The 23,583-nt window shown below is 34.8% G+C and overlaps 2 protein-coding genes across 2 annotated transcripts; both read left to right on the top strand.

The window, feature by feature from the left end:
• Window positions 1-21,404: 21,404 nt before the first annotated feature.
• LOC132301385 (uncharacterized) lies at window positions 21,405-22,508 on the top strand. The gene has a single exon (XM_059798643.1). It carries the CDS (start codon window positions 21,405-21,407, stop codon window positions 22,506-22,508), a length of 1,104 nt encoding a protein of 367 aa, XP_059654626.1.
• A 141-nt stretch (window positions 22,509-22,649) lies between these two features.
• On the top strand, window positions 22,650-23,219 carry LOC132301384 (uncharacterized). The gene is made up of 2 exons (XM_059798642.1): window positions 22,650-22,961; window positions 23,058-23,219. Exons 1-2 carry the CDS (start codon window positions 22,650-22,652, stop codon window positions 23,217-23,219), a joined length of 474 nt encoding a protein of 157 aa, XP_059654625.1.
• Window positions 23,220-23,583: the final 364 nt, after the last annotated feature.

Here is a 23,583-nt window from a genome sequence, read left to right as displayed (position 1 = left end):
GAGCTAAAGGAGGGCCATTTCCTGCTCCCTACATTCGCCTCGATCAGATAGGGAATAGTGATAAGTTTGTGCAACCCCATGTTCATACAAAATCAAGAACTGTTCTTGGCTACAGAATGAGTGGACACCTGTCTGAGACCAACTGCAAGAGAATTTGGACTAACATACGGTCTTGGCATGTCGTGCATAACAGAAAAATCCACTAGGTTCACACACCAAGGTTGATGAATGTCCCTCGTCTTAGCGGCAATACGCCGGCCACGCTTTCCAGCCAAATACTTTGTTTGTAAGGCAGATCACATAAAGAGTACTACCCGATATGTTTTCACAATGGGCACGACAATAGTTACTTGTGTTTTGCAAATAAAAAGATTGTACATTATCAACTACAGAGGCAGAGTACATGGTTGTGACTAAAGCCAATAAGAAGATGACTTGGTTTCAAGGTTTGCTAGCAAATGGGATTCAGACAGGTGAAGAATGTTTTATGCGGTGATAGCTAGAGTGCGATACATCTTGTGAAGAATTCATCATTTAATTTAAGGACTAAGCATATAGAACTTCGTTATCACTTTATCAAATTACTGTTGTAGGATCGGGAGTTGATGACACTTGAGAAGATAATTAAAGCTATGCGCAACTTTAGTCATCGATCTTCTAGTTTAAAGATAGAGATGACCACAACGTCATGCATCAGACATGCATCAAATGTTGATAAATTGGATTTGCTTGTGTTCCAGCCTCCAAGTGGGAGATTGTTGAGGTCGTGGAGGCTAAATCACTCTCGGATTATAATTTTGGAGAAGTGCGACTGGTCGTACCTTTTTTGGACCGGTCGTACTTGTGTTATGGAGCATAATTTTACTTCTGAAAAAGTACAAATGGTTGCACTTTTACGGATCGGTCGCACTTAAGCAGTGGATGTCACAATGGGAGTTCGGAGAAATGCAACTGGTCACACATTTTAGGACCAATTGCGTTTTGGTGTTCTGTGTGGAATTCAATTTCCTTATCCATATTGGCGTTTCCAAATGGTTTAAACTTGTGAGGCAAGTTAGTTTTCTTTGATCCACTTCGAATATGGCCCGTTGATTAAAAAAAAAAAAAAAAGGATTAGTTTCCTTTGAGAGACAAGTTATATATCAATCATAATCACATTTTAGAATGTGTAACAAGAGTGACAGAATTGTTGTGAGAGAATTGTATTGTGCCTACCTAGAAAGAGTGAGAGTCAGAGATTGAGAGGAAAAAACTTGATTCTTCTTGTCTATTATTGTAGTCAAAGTCCACTCTATGCCTTTTAATCTCAATTTGTCTTTTTTTCTCATTTCATTTTATCTTGACCTACATTCAATGATTTAGAAGTACGTTTATTGTTAGTCATGATGGTACCTTTTTGGATGACAAATGTATTATCCCCATTTGCAGATGAAACTTGATTGGGCCTGATATTATTATTATTATTATTTTGACGTGTGCATGATTGACATTTCCATCAAATAACTTAGTAATAGAAAAATGATAATTTAAATGACTTCTGAAAAAAGGAAATTGTAAAGTTATACAAAGTTTGTATATTCAATCTATTTACTTTACTTGTATATTATAATTTTTTCAAAAATTTCTCGAGTACTAACTTTGTTTTACTTGTATAACCTCCTAATTATTCAATTTCAAACATTTAATTGTTGACTACAACATTAATTAATTTATTTTTTTAATTGTTATGACTATACAATATTCATTAATTTGGTTATACGAAACTATTCCATCCAAATGAGGAAGTGATGACTGCCGAGTAACAAAGCTAATGCAAACAGAAAGCCTATCTTCTTCAGTCTCAAAAGATGGGATAATTCAAACAACATATATTACAAAAACTCAATTAAATATTAAAAAATGTGATTTAAAAAAAAAAATTGTGATTTAAAAGAGTACGAATTACAGAGGATATAAAAATTAAGTATCTCCATGGATCACCAAAAATAGGCAGGATAGACATTTCTTCAAACACGTCATGCTACGCAAAACAAACCGTTCTTTCCTTTCATGATTTTCTTTTTTGAATTGGTTTTAGTTTACTCCAACATCTTAAATAAAATTAAAATTAATATTTGCAAATACTACTAAATGAAAATTAGAAGTCAAAATATTGTGAACTGAAATAATATTAATAGACAGAAGTCATGCAAATTATTAAGTTTCAGAATTCTTTTTTTTGTGTACGACAACAAAATAAAACGCATGAAAGGAACATTAGTTTTGGTCATGAATTATTGTGAACTGAAATAATATTAATAGACAGAAGTCATGCAAAATATTAGGTTTCGGAAATATTAGTTTTGGTCATGAATAATGAGTTACTTATCCCAAAGTTATTCGCAAAATGATGACTACATAATAAAAAATCAATTGATAAAAAAAAAATTGTGCTTGGGGTCTTTTGTAGCATTTTGTTCATATGAAATATGGCTATATTGTAATTTAATAATATCTTACTACTTTCAAAAGTGAAAAGTGAAAAGTGAAAATTGAAAATTTAAATCCTAACACAAATAATTGGATAAGTTTATTGGCAAACCAAAAAATAAAAATAAAAAATTGTATGAATATATCAATCATAATCACATTTTAGAATGTGCCAGAGTGAGAGAATTGTATGGTGCCTACAAAAGAAAGAGTGAAAGTGAGACATTGGGAGGAAAAAACTTGATTCATCTCGTCTATTATTGTAGTTAAAGTCCACTCTATGCCTTTTAATCTCAATTTGCCTTTTTTCTCATTTCATTTTATCTTGAGCTGTTGGCTTCAATCGTCCTCTAACCGTTTAATACATTCCAATAGCTTTAGTAATAGAAAAATGATAATTTAGATGACTTCTGAAAAAAGAAAATTGTAACATTATATAAAGTTTGTATATTCAATCTATTTATTTTACTTTACTTTACCTGTATATCATAATTATTTCAAAATTTCCACGAGAGTACCAAACGTTTTTAAGGAGTCGTCAAACGTAGACTCTAGGAATTATTCAATTTGAATCATTGATTGCTTATTTAATTTTTTTTTTTTAATTGTCATGATTATACAATATTAATTTTGTTATAGGAAACTATTCCTTCCTATGAGAGGAGCTAATGTAAACAGAAAGCCTATCACGTTGGACACGTATATTTATAACACGTGCATGGCCTGTATTGCCACAATATATTTATATTCTAATTCACTGCGTCTGACACGTTGTGAGAAATTAGAGCAGCGTGGTTATGGGAAGTTGATGGTAGTTATCATCTGATTAGTTTAAAACAAGGATTTGCATGATGGATTGCTCTCTCTCGTTTTATTCATACAGTATCCTTACAGAGGTCTCATGCCTAACAAAAGCAGTCTGTGTTGTCTCCCTTAAGTACACGCATAAAGATTTGTATAGGCGTGAACATTATTAGGATTTCCAAATTTGTTTTGCAAGCATTAACCAGCTGGAGGTAATGCGATCTCTTTAGACTTGATAGTTTCTTTCATTTGGTATCAAAGTGATACCTTTTGGCTATGTTATCCTTCGGTTTGTATGTCTGTAATATTTGTTCAGCGACTGTGTTGTCGTTCTTTTTCTCGCCTGTAATATTTGTTTAGCGGCTATGTCCGTTGTCTTTTTGGCCTGTAATATTTCCTTTGTGTTCTATTTGTTCTGTATTATTTTTGGTGGGTGTGTTTCTATCTGTAATTGGCCGGAATAAGTGGTAGAATACTACACCCATACGGATTGCGATGAATAAAGTGTTCAGACCTGAGCGGTTTAACAACTACTTTAAATATGGGAGAATGTTATTGTAAATTTATACAGTGGGAACAATGTTGGCTTTTTTGATGGTAAAAGTGATTTATACCCGAGCGGTTTCACGACTGCTTTAAAAAAGGGTGAATCTCATCATAAGACTATAAAGAGTTGTTTTATAATGAATTTTTATTTTTCCAGAATACTTAGTAGTTGTATAGTTTTGGAAATTTCTATACAAATGAAGAATACTCTAGCGTTGTACAGTTACTGCATATTAAAAAAATTCATATCCAATATATTCTCATACACGCAGTTTATTAAAGTATGAATATTACTATTATTTTAATGTGTATTTTTAACCAGAGAGTAGCCACAACATCTTTGGTTGTTGGTTTTGTGAAAAATAAATAAATAAAATAAAAGAAGAAGAAGTAAGTTTTAATAGATGATAAATATATCACATAAAGATTATGCATTAAAATGTTATAGTTCATTCATAAAAAGTGTTTTATTCTACCCTACAAGGAAATAATCATTGTTTATGAATGAACGTGGATAAAAAAGGAAATATGGAATTAAATTGGTAATGAATACAAATGCCCACAGAACTGTATCATTATTAGTTTAATGCCAGTAAAGAATATTTTATCCCATTATGGTTATATTTTCAAAACTTTAGTGTATTAAAATCTCCGCCCACAGGAATGTTAGAATGACACATTGTTTTGATATGAAATTTTTTAACGTGAGTTAAGAATTTCAATAAAGTTTATTGTATAGTAGAGTAATGTTTGACATGTTTTCTTTTTGCAGTAATTTCATCTGGTTCTGTCAATATTGGTTCATCTCATATCCCATTTTTAACTGGTGATAATTATTCTGATTGGAAGGAGAAAATCCTTCTAACATTGGGGTGCATAGACATTAATTTGGCACTTTGTGTGGATGAACCACCCATCCCCATGGAATCAAGTACGCTAAGTGAAAAGGCTTCTTATGAGAGGTGGGAGCGATCAAATCGCTTAAGTATATGTCTCATTAAAAGTCATGTTGGGAAAAACATAAAGAGTTCAATTCCTAAATAATGACATCTTCAAAGGAGTCTCTTCATGACCATATCAAGAAGGGAAGCCTCTACACCAAATTTCATCATATGTTTTCATCTTGTTATCGCTACAGAGTTATCTTTTGTATGCTTAAATGCATATTGTTGGCTATATGCTGAATTTCTGATGAAGTGCTCAGAATCATGTTCTTCACTCTTGCAGACCCTATGTTCACTTGCGTATATCTTCACCAAATCGTTGGAAAAAGATTTGTTTCATGATTTGATATGCAATCTGAACTTTATTTTCATACACGTTCCACGTTGAGGGGGAGTCCTAATAGGTTTGATTGATTGTTACCATATTTGTCTTTTGACTTTCTTTGAAGTTTTTCTTTTATAATCATATTCTTGTAAAGCGAGAATACTTGAAAAGTAAGTCTTTACTATTATTTGTTTACAACTCTTTTCTAACTTACCTATAAATATAGGTGGGTATTTGCAAACACGATTAAGAGAGTTCATAAAAAAAGTGATATAGCCTTTTAGGCTTTGTGTGTCGTGGATGTAAGTTCTAGTAGCTGAATCACGTACATTATATTCATGTTTTGTTTTATCTTATTTCTCTCTTCAATTTTTTATATATTTTAACAAGAAGGGAGTTAATATTTCTAACAATTCATAAACTTGTTTTCCGTAAGTAGGCAGTTTATCTAGAAAATGGCAATGTCTCTCTCTAGCTTTTTCTCACAATATAACAAGTTACTTCCATAAAAAATAATTATAATAAATAAATAAATAATTTATGAAATAGGCTTCAAAATTGTTGTTTGAATAGAGAGAGAGGTATATAAATAGTTAAATACCACACTATTGCTTGAATAAATATTTTCTTTACTGATTTAACTGCTAAAAAATTTCAACTTTTGTTTAGGTCTTTCCAACTACTCTTTCTTAGGCATCTTAATTCGTGATTGTCCAAAGAATTTTTTTTTATTTTTTATTTTTTATTTTATTAAATCCAAAATTTTCACATATAATAATTTCCAAACCACATCTAATGTACCAACCAGTTCATTCTTAGAGTTGAATATATACTGCTGCAATTTTTTAAAAATGAACCAAGCACCACCTATAATATTGACGTGGAATACTACTGTTTTGTCACATTCAGAGAGTGACTACTGAATTGACTACTGAATTATAGCCTTTGGAGCTCAATTTCTTGATCACATCATCTGAAAAAATGCTTTATCTATGTTTCTTCTTTTAATTAATGTACAAAAGAGAATGCTATATTTTCACGAAATTTCATTTATGTTTCACCATTTATATATGTGACTAGGACTTCAGTTCAGTTAAACTGTTATTTTTTTTATTTTTTTTTTCAGAGAAATGATCGCTATCTATATAAGGGTAAAGTACAGTCATACCTTCTGAGGTTTGGCAAAAAGATACACAGGTGATAGTTACTTATTTTTTGGACAATGACACCCTTTCAAGTTTGAAAATTGGATTAAGAGACCTGACAATGGTGAATTGACTTTATTACCCTTTAATATAAAATTGATATTTTAATTAACTTAAATACCCTTCTTCCTAACCTCTCATGTGATAGAATAAAAACCTACAAAAAAAAATAATAATAATAAGGGAAATTGATGGAGGTCATGGAGACTGTGTGAAGATACGCTGAAGAAGTGGGTATGTGATGAGCACCGAAAAGTGCGCATTTAAACCCGTTAAGCTTAAGCATTCTAGTACCTTTATCTATCTTACTTTGCCGTTTTAGACTTATTACGTGTTATTTATATTTTCAGGCACTAATCCCAAAATTGAGCTAACTCAGCCAAATAAGAGCTTAATTGAAGCAATCCTGAGATAAACCAAAGGAGGGAGCAAAGTGGAGAAAGAAAGGAGCAAAAAGGAATTAAGTTGTGCAGCTGAAAAGTTCGATCGATCCAAGTTAGAGTTCGATCGATCGAACATTTATGATCGATCACAGTACTTCTCGATAGATCCAACCTTGGCCTTTGCTGAAATTCCAAGTTCGATCGATCCAACATCACCTTCGATCGATCGAATCCTATTTTGTCTTATTCAAATGATTGATCTTATCCACAGCTGTACGCCTACCAACCACTTTTGTCCTTTTCCCCATAAATATCTTCGAAATATCTCAGTCTTGTCCTTATCCGGAGGAGTCAGACCACTTCGATCGATCCAAGATGCAGTTCGATCGATCGAACCCATCTTCGATCGATCCAAGTTAAGGTTCGATCGATCGAACTTCCTCCGGTGAGAAAAAGTTAAAGTCCAGCTCATTTATTCCGTCCTTCATCCAATCATTGGAGAATATGCCTTGCACGACCACAGCTCATCATAGGGTGTATTTGACCTACCTATATAAGGAATATGATGCACTTTTTGGAGAGGAGTCTAGAGTTTCTTGTCACACATTGAAAATCATCTTGGAGGCTTTTTTTGGAGAGGAGGAAGGAGGGAAGCTAGAGCACCATTGGAGGAGATCTTCACCAACAAGGAGCAGCCATGGAGTTAGCCCTTGAGGGTTGGATCATCACTACCATGAGTGTCTAGACATCCTCTTGGGGCTAGAGTTAGCCCCAAGCATGCTTTCTATACTCTAATCTTGTGTATTATTGAGGGATTAGTGTTGTATGATACATCTTGATATTCATGTATATATAAATCTTGATTATTTCATGGTTTGTATGGTTTAATGCTTCCAATTGACTATTCTATTTTACCCATATGTCTATGTATGCTAGAGTAGGATATTCATGTGCTTATCTCTAGATTTAGTGTTTTTGATGCATGTCTATGTGTATTGATGCTATAGATCTAGAGATTATCAAGATGATATGCTTAATGAATGCTATTTTGGTTCATTTGATGGTTTATGCCTATTCTTGATGGCTTGTGCCTCTCCCCTAGTCTAGATAGCTTTATTTTCATGCTAGTAGTGTAGATTTAGTGTAGTAGTAGTATAATGTTAGATGGGAGGACAATCTACTCTTGATGTTTGATGTTCTATGCTTGTGAGTCCAAATGGCATATTCCTCTAATATTGTGTTGTATGTGGATTGTGAGCTTAATGAAGGATTAATGACTAGTTATGATATGTTGTATCTTTCACATGTGTTTAGACAATTTATTCCTCTCCCAATAGATAAATTGTGGCCTCTCACATAATGTTTAGATAATGCATGTTTAACTAAGTCATCCTTATGGATTGCTTGGACTATGAGCTTAATGAAAGGTTCAATGACTTGATTTGATATTTTGTTCTCTTCACATGATGTCTAGACAATATATTCCTCTACCAATAGATGTATTGTGGCCTCACACATGTTGATTGAGACAATTTGCACTTGTTGAGTCACTCTTACCAATTGAATGTCTTTTACACACACAACATTGTTGCAACACATTCATTTCCCTCATTAGTCACTTGATTATGGTTTGGAATAATATTGTTTGGTGGTGATCTCTACACCCCAAGACCTTTCCTTCTTACTTACTCTTTATCTTATTGCATTTTAATTAATTCTTTTCTAAAAGTAATCAACCAACCCAATTCTCTTTTGCAATCATTTGGTACGCTAGAGTCGAAGTTGAAATTCCAACACGTATAATCCCTTGGGACGATCCCTACTCACTCTTGCTACGTTAGTAGTAGTGTTGGTAGTGGTTTTTATAAATTTAAATTTGACATAAAAGGCTTTTCTTGAACCACACATTCACTACATTCAGCTTAGAGTATTGGAACGGCCGTCGTCAGATTTTGGCACCGTTGCCGGGGATTAACGGTTTTGTTGGAATTAAACTAGACAATAGTGTTCATTAGATTGCTTCTATTTTTATTTTATTTTCCATTGTATATTCTTTTCTCTTGATTCTTATTATTATTTGTTCAATTAGGTACTTGACTACAAGGAAGGCGAACTTTGGAACTTAAAGCAATCATTGGAGCTTAAAAGCTAAATTTGGAGTTGAAGTGCTAAAGGACCATTGTGAGCAATTCTTGGTACTCTTGTATTTTAATTGTTTCACTTCTTTGTATGCTTGTGATAGCCCTTGTTGAGGCTCATTTTATTGCTAAATTTTTGTCCAAGCATAGGCCCTTGCTGAGGCCAATTTTTTCTTGCATTTGGGTTTTAATTGTGAATGGAGGAATTGTTTGATCCAAGTTTGGGGGGGAATTACATCCCTTCACCTTATACTCCTCCATCACATTTTAATCCTTATGAGATTGAGTCCAATTCATTTCATGCATCATCTTATTATGGACTTGATCACTCATTTAATCCTTCTTATGACTATTGCCCTCCACCACCATTTTATGATGAATCAATTCCACCACCTTCTAAGTACTCACCCAGATTTGAAGAAAAAGTGTTAGCTTTACTTGATGTGCATATTTCACACACTTCACTTATTAATTCTCATTCCCAAACTTTAGCCAACTTAGAAGCTCAAGTTGAGCAAATTGCAAGTACTCTTTCTCATCAAGAGGAGGAGGAAGAGGCAAATGAAAAAATGGCAAGAACTTCAATGTATATAGATGAGGATGATGAGAGTGAGGAGAATGAAACAAGTGAGCTAATGCCTAGCACTCTATCTTGTATAGAGGAGGAAGTGGCAAGTGAGTTAGTGGCAAATCCAATAGAACATAACATGATTAATGAGGACTTTCCTTGTTTTGATTATGATTTTATCTATGATATGGCTACTCTAGAGAGTGAGGAGATGTTGATCACACTTGAGGTAGGAAAGAAGGAGGAGGAACTTGTTGAAGAGGGCCTTCCTTCTATTATCTCTAATGACCCTCTTGAGGAGTGTCTTTTGGAAATGTATAAAAATTGTGGTTTTGACTTTAAAAGCTCTAAAAATGAAATAAATTCTCTAATGGGATCTCCAAATTTTCAAAAGTTCGATCGATCGTAAACCATTTCGATCGATCGAACTACCTTTCGATCGATCCAACATGTGGTTCGATCGATCATGAGTCCCAACACTTAGAAAAATTTTCAGGCCTCATCCATTTTTCAAAAATGCATGCTCTCGGGATCTCCAAAATTTTACATGTTCGATCGATCGAATTTCATCTCGGATCGATCGCAGCTATGTTCGATCGATCGAACTTCATCTTCGATCGATCACAACTTTGCCTCTTTGACCCTTTCACTTTTTGACTTTTTCCTATTTCTATTTTTATTTTATTTATTTATTTTATTTTATTTTATTTCATTTAGTTACCTCTCTCTCTTGACTAAAAAAAAAAAAAAAAGAAGTTTTTGGAAATTTGTTAAAAACACAAAAATATTTTTGTCAATTTTATTTTATTTTCAAAAATTCCAAAAAGATTTTTATTTTATTTTCATTTTTATTTTTATTTCCAAGCTTTATTTTTATTTTTATTTCAAATATTTAAAATTTTTTAAAAAAATCAAATCCCAAAAACATTTTTCTTTTCTTTTATTTTATTTCCTTTTATCTTATTTCCAAAAATCCAAAAATATTTTGTTTAACTTTAATTTTTTTAATTTAAATAAAAAAAAAAAATCTTTGCATTCCTTAATTCTTACATTTTTATTTACTTGCCTTTTTATTTTTATTTGTGTACATATTTGTTTTGTCTAAAAAAATAAAAAATAAAAAAATGAGACGATTTTTCAAAGAAGCATTCCGTCTTGCTAGAGACGTTAAACCTAGCACTCATTTTGCATATTTCTTACATTTTTCATTTTTCTTTGCATGTTTTCACATATATATTAAAAAAAAAAAAAAAAACAAAAAGTAAGAAAATTTTGTATATACTTGCATTGTACATATTATTTCCATTTTTTTTTGCATTGTACATGTTCCTTTTCATTTCTTGCATTGCACATATTATTTTTCATTTCTTACATTGAACATATTCTTTCATTACATTTTGCCTTATTTAATTTTCTTTTTATATTTTGTTCATGCATTTTATTCTTTATTTTTCTTGCATTTTGTATATACTTGCTTTCATTAAATGAAAAATATAAAAAGATTCATCATTGTGCCCTTATGTGTAGTCTTGCATCATGTGTTACATTGCCTTAGAATGCTTGATTTGATTATTCTTATCCCATTTGATATCTGATGTGAGTTTGCTAGCGTGGTTATTCAAGTAGGTCGTTGATTCTAAGTTTGGGGGAGACGTCTTTCGAATTGGATCATGACCGGGCTTCATGTCTACACCACCACGGTATACTCTTTCCACTTTTTTTTCCATTGTTCTCATTGCACATTGAGGACAATGTGCGGTTTAAGTTTGGGGGTAAGGTGTCTTGTTGCATTCTACTTAAGATTTGAGCTTTAAATGCATAATTGAGATTTGAGATTGATGTTAACTATGATTTTGATCTTTTGAGGACTATATTGCTTAAAATTTAAAAATTGTTTGACTTGAGAGTCCAATACTTCTTATATGCCTTGAGGATGCCATTTAGGAGTAAATTTTTCAAAAGATTGATATCTTGCTTGCATTTGTGGTCCACATCATCCTGAATTTGTGATTGTTTTGAGATTCATTCTAAGATTCTACACTAGCACCGGTGCACACTAGCATTCATTTGTGGGGTACATGCTTTGTTGATTATTGAATTGGTTATATCCCAATTGGGCTAGTAGTGCATTGAAAGCTTTCATTCTTGATAAAGGTGGATAACAACCCCTTTTCATTGAGTAGCCGGGATTCTTGCCTCATTAAGCAGTGAACTTCTCGCGCCAAAAGGTGGAGGGCCCAAACTCTAGGTTAATAATTGATTAAAAAAAAAAAAAAAAAAAAAAAAGGAGAAAAAGTTGCAAAAGTAATAAAAGTGAGGACTTCTCCCAAAAGATGAGAAGTAGGAAATGATTAGATGGTTGTTGTCTTGATTTGTAGCCTAGTTTATTTGAGTTTGTAAGTTCATAGGGGTGTCTTAACACCTAATGCCCTAAAGCCATCTGGTTTGGGAGTCATTGACCTAACGTTCGCTACATGAATCTTCTAGAAAGCTTAAGAGATCAACACATTGCACAATATTTCCATCTTTGATCCTCAAAAAAAAAAAAAAAAAAGAGTGAAAAGAATAAGCGCACCTAGAAGAATAAAGTTTTAATAAAAGGTCCACTCTCTTATCTTGATGATCGGTACTAGATTTGTGTGCTAGTTTGAGGGTAAGGATGTGATTACTTCTCTAGTTAGCTAAGATAGCAACACACTTGATGCCAGACCTCTCACATGGATTCTAGACTTGTTTCGATTTTCATGATCATTTTCTTGATATGTGGAGGACCATACTTGCTTGCTTGATATTGAAATTTTGGGAGATTGCTTAGAAACGGTTGAAAAATTGCATACTTGAGGTAGTTTTCTCCCAATGCTTGTTTGCAATATTGGTGCCTCTTTTGAAAGAATGAGCTTAATGTTTATGGGTATCATTTCTGGAAACCCTCACGAGACTTCACTCGTCCACTAGGGGTAACCTAGGGGTTTAAAAGGCTTGTTGCATATGCTAAATGCAATTGTGTTCCCTACGAAAGTGGCACTATCATTTTATTGCTTTCTAGTTCATAGTTGTTTAGTTGTTCATTTCATTCCTTACTTCGTAGTTCACTGCTAGAGACTAGCAATATTTAAGTTTGGGGGTGTGATGAGTACCGAAAAGTGCGCATTTAAATCCGTTAAGCTTAAGCATTCTAGTACCTTTATCTATCTTACTTTGCCATTTTAGACTTATTACGTATTATTTATATTTTCAGGCACTAATCCCAAAATTGAGCTAACTCAGCCAAATAAGAGCTTAATTGAAGCAATCCTGAGATAAACCAAAGGAGGGAGCAAAGTGGAGAAAGAAAGGAGCAAAAAGGAATTAAGTTGTGCAGCTGAAAAGTTCGATCGATCCAACTTAGAGTTCGATCGATCGAACATCTATGATCACTCACAGTACTTCTCGATAGATCCAACCTTGGCCTTTGCTGAAATTCCAAGTTCGATCGATCCAACATCACCTTTGATCGATCGAACCCTATTTTGTCCTATTCAAATGATTGATCTTATCCACAGCTGTACGCCTACCAACCACTTTTGTCCTTTTCCCCATAAATATCTTCGAAATATCTCAGCCTTGTCCTTATCCGAAGGAGTCAGACCATTTCGATCGATCCAAGATGCAGTTCGATCGATCGAACCCATCTTCGATCGATCCAAGTTAAGGTTCGATCGATCGAACTTCCTCCAACGAGAAAAAGTTAAAGTCCAGTTCATTTATTCCGTCCTTCATCCAATCATTGGAGAATATGCCTTGCACGACCACAGCTCATTATAGGGTGTATTTGACCTACCTATATAAGGAATATGATACACTTTTTGGAGAGGAGTCTAGAGTTTCTTGTCACACATTGAAAATCATCTTAGAGGCTCTTCTTGGAGAGGAGGAAGGAGGGAAGCTAGAGCACCATTGGAGGAGATCTTCACCAACAAGGAGTAGCCATGGAGTTAGCCCTTGAGGGTTGGATCATCACTACCATGAGTGTCTAGACATCCTCTTGGGGCTAGAGTTAGCCCCAAGCATGCTTTCTATACTCTAATCTTGTGTATTATTGAGGGATTAGTGTTGTATGATACATCTTGATATTCATGTATATATAAATCTTGATTATTTCATGGTTTGTATGGTTTAATGCTTCCAATTGACTATTCTATTCTACCCATATGTCTATGTATGCTAGAGTAGGATATTCATGTGCTTATCACTAGATTTAGTGTTTTTGATGCATGTCTATGTGTATTGATGCTATAGATCTAGAGATTATCAAGATGATATGCTTAATGAATGTTATTTTGGTTCATTTGATGTTTTATGCCTATTCTTGATGGCTTGTGCCTCTCCCCTAGTCTAGATAGCTTTATTTTCATGCTAGTAGTGTAGATTTAGTGTAGTGGTAGTATAATGTTAGATGGGAGGACAATCTACTCTTGATGTTTGATGTTCCATGCTTGTGAGTCCAAATGGCATATTCCTCTAATATTGTGTTGTATGTGGATTGTGAGCTTAATGAAGGATTAATGACTAGTTATGATATGTTGTATCTTTCACATGTGTTTAGACAATTTATTCATCTCCCAATAGATAAATTGTGGCCTCTCACATGATGTTTAGATAATGCATGTTTAACTAAGTCATCCTTATGGATTGCTTGGACTATGAGCTTAATGAAAGGTTCAATGACTTAATTTGATATTTTATTCTCTTCACATGATGTCTAGACAATATATTCCTCTACCAATAGATGTATTGTGGCCTCACACATGTTGATTGAGACAATTTGCACTTGTTGAGTCACCCTTACCAATTGAATGTCTTTTACACACACAACATTGTTGCAACACATTCATTTCCCTCATTAGTCACTTGATTATGGTTTGGAATAGTATTGTTTGGTGGTGATCTTTACACCCCAAGATCTTTCCTTCTTACTTAATCTTTATCTTATTGCATTTTAATTAATTCTTTTATAGAAGTAATCAACCAACCCAATTCTCTTTTGCAATCATTTGGTACGCTAGAGTCGAAGTTGAAATTCCAACACGTATAATCCCTTGGTACGATCCCTACTCACTCTTGCTACGTTAGTAGTAGTGTTGGTAGTGGTTTTTATAAATTTAAATTTGACATAAAAGGCTTTTCTTGAACCACACATTCACTACATTCAGTTTGGCGTATTGGAACGGCCGTCGTCTGTATGCATAAAGATAAAAATATAAAATATATATACTCACATACAAATTTACATATATATTGGAAGCAGATCATAGATGTTCATAGATTCTTCCTCAACTTAATTTTCTGTCTACGGTTCTAGTGTATATGTTTTTCTCTTAGATTTCACAAAACCAAAGGGACTCAAAGCAACATACAGTCCTAACCTTCTATTTGAATCTAAATAAGCCTTAATCTGATTTTTTTTTTCTGTAAAAATGTGGATATTTCCATTGATAATTTAGAGTTAGAGATGGAAGTGATCTCTGAAAAGAAGCATAAACTTTATCAAATAAAATTATTCAGATGAATAGCATATATACTATGATTTTTGAATTGATTCAATTTTGTAAAATCAAAAAGATCGAGAAAAACACCGTTAGAATCTAAGAAAGAGAAGAATCTATCAACCAGAGAAATAGAAGAGGAAGAGACTAGAGAGGAATTTTGGGAGAGAAAATCGAAAGAGATAGCGAGTTTGACTTTTCCATATATATACATATACATATATATATACGTATATATAGATACATATATATACACATATATGTATAGGCAGCGATGGTGAATGGATCCGCAGTCTTCATCCTTCAATTCTGTCGAGCCTTCATCCTTTGAATCCGACCAGATTTTGCAAAGATTGATACATATATATGTGTACATACCCCCTTTCTGTCTCATCCACAGCCCATTCACAGCCCCTTTCTACGAATACAAACCTTGATCTGGTGGCGGAGGGATCGGACGACCGGCTCAGCTCGTCGTAGTCGTCGTTGGGGGATGTGGGTAGGTGTGGTGGTGGCAGGGGAGGCTGAGGTGTGGTGGCAGTGGCGGTAGCCGACGACCCCTGTATATATATATATATATATATATATATATATATATATATGTTTGCAGATAGAGAGTGAGGGGCATAGATGGTGTGAATTGTGTGTGATAGGGAGAGAAGAAGAGAAAAAATGAATAAGGGCTATTGTGTCATTTTGTAAGGTTTGATATTTTATAATATATTTGAATTTAATATTGAGGGGTAATTTTGTCTTTTCATATGACTTAAGGCCTTGTTTGGATGAAATTTCAGAAAAGGGAGTGTTATTATCTAAAAAATGAAAAACTTTTATCTGTTTGTCTTTTTGCCAAACTTCAGGGAGTGTGATTGTACTTTAGTCTATAAATTATTAACAGTTCGGTACTATTTCTTTTCTATCTCATATTATAGTATTTCCCTGCCTTCAAAAAAAAAAAAAAAAAAAAAAAAAAAGGAGACAATTTAAAGCCTAAACACCTTCAAAAACAATATTAATTGGTAATATTGAATTTTTGCCCTTACCTTTAAATAAACCGATAAAATCCTATTTCGATAATTAAATGTTTGGCATGTTGAGATTTCATTAAATCAAAGGAACTCATCCTTTTCGGTGCACAAGATTGTTCACTCCTGAGTGCTAACTACAAGTTTTCATAAACTTACTTGATATCAAACAATATTTGATTTGATATCAAATAAAATGTCATAAATTTGATTTGATATTAACCTAACTTTAATTTGAACTAGGATAGATTAGACAAGAAGCTACCTTTAAATTTAATTCAATACTTGTTCAAATCAAATCAAATCAAATTTAAATCAAGTTTCTCCGTGAAATCGACCGCAGATTAAGAATATCATCAGATAATTGTGACCTTGATAGATTTTTCAAATTGGATCTTGTAATCCAACCAACATGAGTTCGACTGGTCACAAACAGTTCCACTGGTCGGACTTTGCAAAAATTTGATTTTTCAATAGTAAAATTTCAATTTTGCAGTCCTATCCAACCTAAAAATATATGTGAAAAGTGTCTCACTCAATATACATGTTTTAAATGATATTCTTGTTAAATTGAAATATGATTGAACATAGTTGCATTTATAGTTTCGCTTCCGACATCGAAATTAAAAAATAAAATAAAAATTACAATTAGATCAGACTCGTTTTGAACATAAAATTCTCTAATACAAAATTACATATCTCATTTGTACGAATAAGAATTTCAATTAAAATTATAAGTTCACTCCTCATCAGGTCCATTGCATTTTTATTAGTGTCTATAAAACCTACTCAATCCGAAATATACAAATGGACACACTTTTTCACCTAAGAGTTTGATAATGTTAATTTCCTACTTGTTGATGTTGTCTTCTTCACCCTCACATCTTGAGGGATTTTTGAAAATTCTTTATTTATTGCTCTACACAACCAATTTTTTTTTCCAAATTTATGGTCTGGATTGCATTTTTCTGATCTTATATATCCAGGGATTTCGTGCTCTACACAACCATTTTCTTTCTCAATTTATGGTCAGAATTGCATATTTTCTTAAATTAGTCTGGATTGCATTTTTCTCACATATAACAAACGTTTGAGTGCTATAGATGACTATCTTGATAGAATTATTTTCAAAAATTAAAATTAACATATGAAAATACATCTAAAACAATATATTTAATTTTTCGGCAGTCTACCCACTTTTCCTATTTGCCTTGGCTTATCCTTGGTCCTTGGACATTTCAATCCCAAAATATCTAATTCAAAGCATTTGTGGCTCTAGCTGGTGCAAAGCAACAATTTCTGAATGCAGAATCTTTCTAATGCAGCCCTTGAAGATCCGAGATTCGAAGTTATCCTCTACACTTGGAACAATAAAGTCCTAGTCTTGCTTTACATAACTTGCAAACTTGACAGAGCATCAGTAAACCCTTTTTGGAGTGCTTTCTTTCCTTTCTATGAATGTTCACTCCTCCCTTTGCTCTACTAGGTAGAAAAGAAAAAAATTGGATGAAAGGAAGAAAAAAAATAATGAATGAGACATCCTTAGGGAATAGATTCCGTACGTATTACTTTCTTTTTTGTCCGATTGAATAAAAGAGAAGAAAATAAACTAGGACTGCAACTCAGCCGAGTTGAGCGGGTTTGAAGTATAATTTGAGCTTAACCCATCATATGAAATGCTAAACCCAAGTACAACCTTAACCATATCCTCAATCTTAACTAATCAACCCAAGCCCAACCCTCAATCTTAACTACTCAACCCAAGCCAACTCATCCTTCTATTTTTAAATTCGGGCTTGCAACTCGGGCTTAGATTATGGGTAAAAACTTCGGATTAATTTGAGTTACTTATATGGCTAATCCTTACATCGAAAATTTAATATGATTTTGAATTAGTTTTAGATTAAATTACTCTTAAATAAGAAAAAGTCCAAAGACTTTTTGTAGACTTTTAATAAATTACAAACAAATTTTAAAAAAATTAATTCTTCTAAATGTTAAAATACAATAAGTTAAGATTTAAAAAAAAAAAGAAGTTGAAAAGAAAAAAAGTAATCATAGTTTAAATATTATATATAATGTATTTAAAAGTAAAAATATACATGAAAATAATATTAGAATTCGGGTTCGGGTTGGCTTGGGTTGCTAGCACTTCAACCCAAGCCCAACCCTAGTTAAATTTAGGTTGAGATTTTTCAACCCAAGTCCAACCTTAATTGTAAAAATGATTGTCCAAGCCCTAGAAAAATCGGGCTAGACTCGGGTTACCCAATCCAAATTGCATCCCTAGAATAAACTTATAATTTCATATGTTCGTTAAGAGAGTAGGAAAGATAAAGTTTTCATGATTTTACCATTATATCCAATAATATTTATAATATTATAATTTATAGATGATAGTACTATAATTTAAAACTTGTATAATTTAAGATAGTATTTAATTTAAAATTTCTATAACAGTTTACTTGTCTTCCCTCCTTTCTTCTGCCCATTTTTGGGCGGATGAAAAATTGTAGAGGAGGAAGGATAGTCATTCTTCCTATTTTAATTTCTTTTATTATATCATCTCTATCGAACAAAGAAGTTTGTTCTTTCCTTCCTATTTTATCTCCATATCTCTTTTTTCCTTCCTACCGAATATAACGTATTTTAGACCAAAACCCTATCCATGTCACTTTAGGCTCATCTCCCAAAAAATCAATCCCATTTGGATTTTTTAACTGGACATCCACTCACCTTTTTATCCTACTATTTCCTCCATTTTGAGAATCTATATCAAAGGGACTACAATGTTCCAAGTAGTGCAGAAATTGAAGCTTTTTAAGCTCCGATCCATTTGAAGGGAAAATGTAGAGTAGATCCATCTACTTTCTCTCAGTAGATCCTGGCTGCAAAACAAGCTCTCTTATCTTATCAACTTGCCCTTGATTCCACTCATTTGGACTTTTTACTCACAGCACAAGAACAAAGCTCGATGAATACATTAATCTCATGGAAACAAAGGAAAGCATGTAATTAAAACAAAAGCAAGAATCCAGTGGTTGAAAATAGCGGATTGTAACTCCGCATTCTTCTTCAAAAAGATCTCCTCAAGGATAAACAAGAAGAAGATTATCAGTATTCAGAACTTAGATGACCAAACAGTTGATGATTATCAAGGTATCAGACAGGAAGTTATTTCACTCTTCCATAACTTGTTAGGTGCAAATCCACCACATTACTTTAGTACTTCAATCTTGTCTCCCTTTATTTAAAAATTAATCCCAAGAAACCATTTTTTTTTTTTTTTGTCCACTAATCTCCATTCCCGGCCCTCTGACCTTGAAATAAAAGAATATATGTCCATTCTCCTTACAAAAAATAAAAATAAAAAATAAAAAATAAAAAATAATCCCTCCAGGACCAGATTCCTTGTGGATTCAAGGTACCCTACCTTATGCAGTCAAGGTAATCCTTGTTTCTTATTTACGTCTAATCGTTTCCGCTTAATTCATCTTATTGTTGACCCTATGCAAACAACCTTTGTTAAAGGTAGAAAAATTAATCCCAAGAGGTTAGCTCAAGTGGATTAGAACTTGACCATGGTGCCTCATAAAACATTAGGTTTATGGTTTGAATCCTCTTATGACATAAGCAGAAGCTCTATATATATTTATAATGAATGAAAATCCTAATTGATAAGGAAACTAACTGCAACACGAATCCTTATAACATAAGGAAACCTAATACTCGAAAATAAGCATAAAAATAAAGTTTCTCTAAAATTCTAAAAAAAATAGAAAAAGAAACCTGATCAAATAAAACTACTACATATAAAATAGGAGTGCAATCCGAGTTCGTTTAAACAATGGACAAAAATCCCGAAATATTCAACAGGCTTTCTATCGGATAGAAAAACCCCCTTTTGAGGCCCTAAATGATGGTATTTTGCTGAAAAACATGTTAAAAAAACTCTCCTATCGAGTAAAAAATGGACACTTTGGGATCAACCTAGAAAATCTGTCAGCATGCCCGTTTGCCCCATTGGCGGTCCAAACGGGCCATAAAGGCTTCGGTAATCAGTTCTACATAATCTTAAGTGCAAACAATTCCTTGAGGAGAGGGAGTGTGAGTACCAACTAGGAAAAAAAGAAGGTAAAAAAAATTAGTGATACTATTGTCCTGTCTCAAGAGTTCCTTAGAGGGTATCATAAGGTTTCTCTCACTCCTAAATGTGCCATCAAGATGACATTGGAAAAGTCCTTGATTAAGTTAGATGGCCATTCATATTGGATGATCTAGCCATTCCTCGTTACCTACCTCTTTTTATCTCCTAGGTTAAAGCATGTATCACCTCCCCTCTTTTTTAATATCTCTAAATGGGAAGTTACATGGGTATTTTAAAGGTCGGTGTTAAGGGGCTCTGAGGATATCAAAGGCGGCATAGGTCGGATCTAACCCACATGATGAAGAATGGGCTAGGCAAATGGCCTGGGCCCAAATCAAGCTGTCATGAGGCAAACCCAATGCCGAAAAGTGAAGCTGAAGGCCTGAAAGACGAATGGATCCATGGATACAAAAGCCTCGATGATGAGCCCAATAGGGGAAGTTAGTTAGGGATTTTCTAGAACATTGTAAACAATCTATAAATAGGTGAAAAATGAAGGAAAGAGGGGATCGAAATATTTGAAGTGTAATGAAACTCTATCAATTTAGAGAGAGAAAATTTCTTGCATCTTCAATGGCGCCGTTCGTGGGAATCGATGAGAATTCATTGATGTTTCACTCAGATTGATGTGATCTAGTAGTGTAGCGCATGAAGACGAAGCCTGATGGTTGAAGGCAGAATCAAGGTCGATGAAATCGTGATCGGAGAAGTTGGCGTTCGATCTACGTAGTGCTGATTTGTGCTTGTTTTGGAGAGCTGTGCGGTCGAAAGTTGCTGAGATTGCTGAATTTGGCAGATTCGTCGCCGGAGCAACTCAGATCTGGTTAATCGCGATCGAAATTCAGCTGAGCTAGAATCCAGATCTAGAGCGTCTGCATTAGCAAAGCTCAGATCTGATTAGAAATTCGTGGTTAATGACTTTGCTACGATCCGGAATGATGATCGGAGGAGAGAGTTTGAATCTAGTGGAGAATGGCCAGCAGATGAAGCTTGATGAACTGATGAACATGATCGAGGCTCTGAGAAAAGAAAATGCAGAGTTGAGAGCTGGAATGGAACGCTGAGAGGTTCCGGTTGCATCGCGACCGCCTGCGGTGGGTGAAAGGGGCGTACGACCTGATGAAACACATCAAAGCGAGCAAGAGGGATATAACCACGTCGATCTCCACCGCGAGGAGGTTAGGATGGAGAATTTACCGCCAAACGCTCGTCAAGCTGAGGATCGAGAAGGATCTGTACATCTCGATCCACATCGAAAATATATCCGGCGGGAAGAAAATATAGCTTTCAATCCGCATCAGGAAAGGTATAATCATGAATAGGATATGGAGTTTGATTGTCATAAGATTAACTCGCCGTGGCAGAAAGAGTTCAATAAGGAAAGGTCGTTCGATCCATCTTATCGGCCTTCAATGGCCACATATGATTATAGGAGTTCGGAAAGAAGATCTACAGATCAAAGAGTCGTCACGAGGTTTGAAAGAGAGAATGAGGCCCTCTGTTCGGCAGTGCGGATGGTTGATTCGCCGTTTACTGACGAGATCCTGAATGCTCCAAGCCCGAGGAAGTTTTCTATGCCTGTTTTCATTCTGTTCGACGAAACGACCAATCCAATTGATCATGTATACCACATTCAGTTGAAGATGGCACTGAATACAGAGAATGATCATTTGATGTGCAAATGTTTTCCTACAAGCTTAGTTGGACCGGCACTCAACTGGTTCAAGAACCTGCCAAGGGGCTCAATGGACAGTTTCTGTAGTTTGTGTGACCGGTTCATAAGCCAGTACTATGGGAATAAGCGCCCCGCAAAAGATATCTCTAGTTTGTTCACCATGAAACAGCATGACGATGAACATCTCCAAGCTTTTCTTACCAGGTTTAACCTAACCAAGAGCATGGTGATAGAGTGTCATCCTTCCATAGCAGTACAAGCGTTCAAGTTAGTAATGACCCGAGAGACACCGTTCCATACAAGTCTGGTGGTGAACACGCCGAAGACAATGGACGAGCTGAATGAGAGAGCTGATGATTTTGTGTGCCTGAAAAAGGAAGAAGTAGCTAATGCTAGGAAGACATCTATCATCTCCACAAAAGAGAAGTCCAAAGCGAAGATACAGCAGAAGCAAGTTCCTACTCAGCGTCAGACCTCCTGGAAGGCAGAGAAAAGACCTAGGGAGGATGATTTGGTTACTTCACTCAAGGTTACACTGATAAGGCTATACCAAGAGAACAAAGATAAGTTTCGCCCTCCCTTGCCAATTAGACAACCTCTTAAGCAGAGGGATCAATCTAAATATTATGTTTTTCATAGTGATTTTGGTCATCAGACTAATGAATGCAGGAACTTAAGGAGACAAGTGGAGATGCTGATCACTAGGGGAGAGTTTGTAGGGTATGTTCAAGGACCAACCCAAGAGCAAAATTAACCAATTGAGCAAGTCAAAAGAAATCAAAAGCCGAATCACCATAACACTCAGCCCGTTCAGATTATAAATGTGATTCATGGTCGACCTGAACGAGCCAAAGAGTCCGAAGAATTGACCCAAACGTGTCTTCGATAAGCACAAATGAAGAGAAGAATAGGCAGTGTCAACACTCTGCACCAGCAGAGCGCATCAACACAGATAAGATTTAATAAAGCGGATTTGATGCAAGTTCAGATCCCTCATGAAAACCCCCTGGTTGTTAGTTTAACAGTGGCAGAGTGTTTGGTACGAAGGGTGCTAATTGATCCAGGAAGCAGTGCCAATATCATGCCTAGAGTCACTTTCGATCGGCTCGAAATCAAGCCAAAGGAGCTCAAGTGTACTGGGAATCCATTGTTGGGATTGGATGGAAAACGAGTTGAACTGATCAGTACAGTAGAATTGCTTGTCCGGGTAGCCGAATAGGACCTTATTGAGAGCTTTGTGGTGGTGGAGATCCATCCCTCTTACAATCTGTTGATGGGGAGGGGGTGGATTCATAGGGTACAGGGAGTCCCATCGACCCTGCACCAAGTGATGAGATACTTGGGTCCGGATGAAAACAAAGTGATTGACATCCATGGAGATCAGGTTGCCGCAAAGGAATGTTACTCAGTGACTTTGAAAGCTGCAGGGAAGGGAAAAGCTCCCATTCGCCCAGCTATCCCATAATAGCAATTAAAGAAACCTCCCCCCGGCACGAGCGGGGAGGAGCTTTTGGTGCAAACCGAGGAACCCCTAGTTAAAGTTCAAATTGATCATTTAAGGCCAAATCGAACCACAAAGGTAGGTTCAGGGCTTGCCGAGGAAGAAAAACGTCAATTGGTTGATTTCCTCTCCCAGAACGCCGATGTATTCGCTTGGAGCCATCTCAACATCCAGTGGGCGTATAGAACGACTCCAAGGCGACCGACCGGAGAAAGCCCATTCGCCATGGCGTATGGTACTGAGGCAGTAATACCAATAGAACACCAAGTTCCTATCATTCGGAGTTTAGCGTGGAATCAGGAGTAGAATGATCATATGCTGAAATTCA

Source organism: Cornus florida, unplaced genomic scaffold (assembly GCF_030987335.1).
Source record: "Cornus florida cultivar Cherokee Brave unplaced genomic scaffold, ASM3098733v1 CherokeeBrave_3.0.0_Hap2_Chr03, whole genome shotgun sequence".
Classification (NCBI taxonomy): domain Eukaryota; kingdom Viridiplantae; phylum Streptophyta; class Magnoliopsida; order Cornales; family Cornaceae; genus Cornus; species Cornus florida.
Note: the sequence above shows the minus strand (reverse complement) of the source record. Positions and strands in the feature narration are given on the sequence as shown.

Bases quoted from the DNA above. Each gene is read 5' to 3' on its own strand.
- LOC132301385 (XM_059798643.1), top strand. From the start codon at position 21,405: ATGGAGTTTGATTGTCATAAGATTAACTCGCCGTGGCAGAAAGAGTTC.
- LOC132301384 (XM_059798642.1), top strand. From the start codon at position 22,650: ATGAAGAGAAGAATAGGCAGTGTCAACACTCTGCACCAGCAGAGCGCA. The intron at 22,962-23,057 runs GTAGCCGAATAG...CATAGGGTACAG, and splicing joins CAGTAGAATTGCTTGTCCGG to GGAGTCCCATCGACCCTGCA.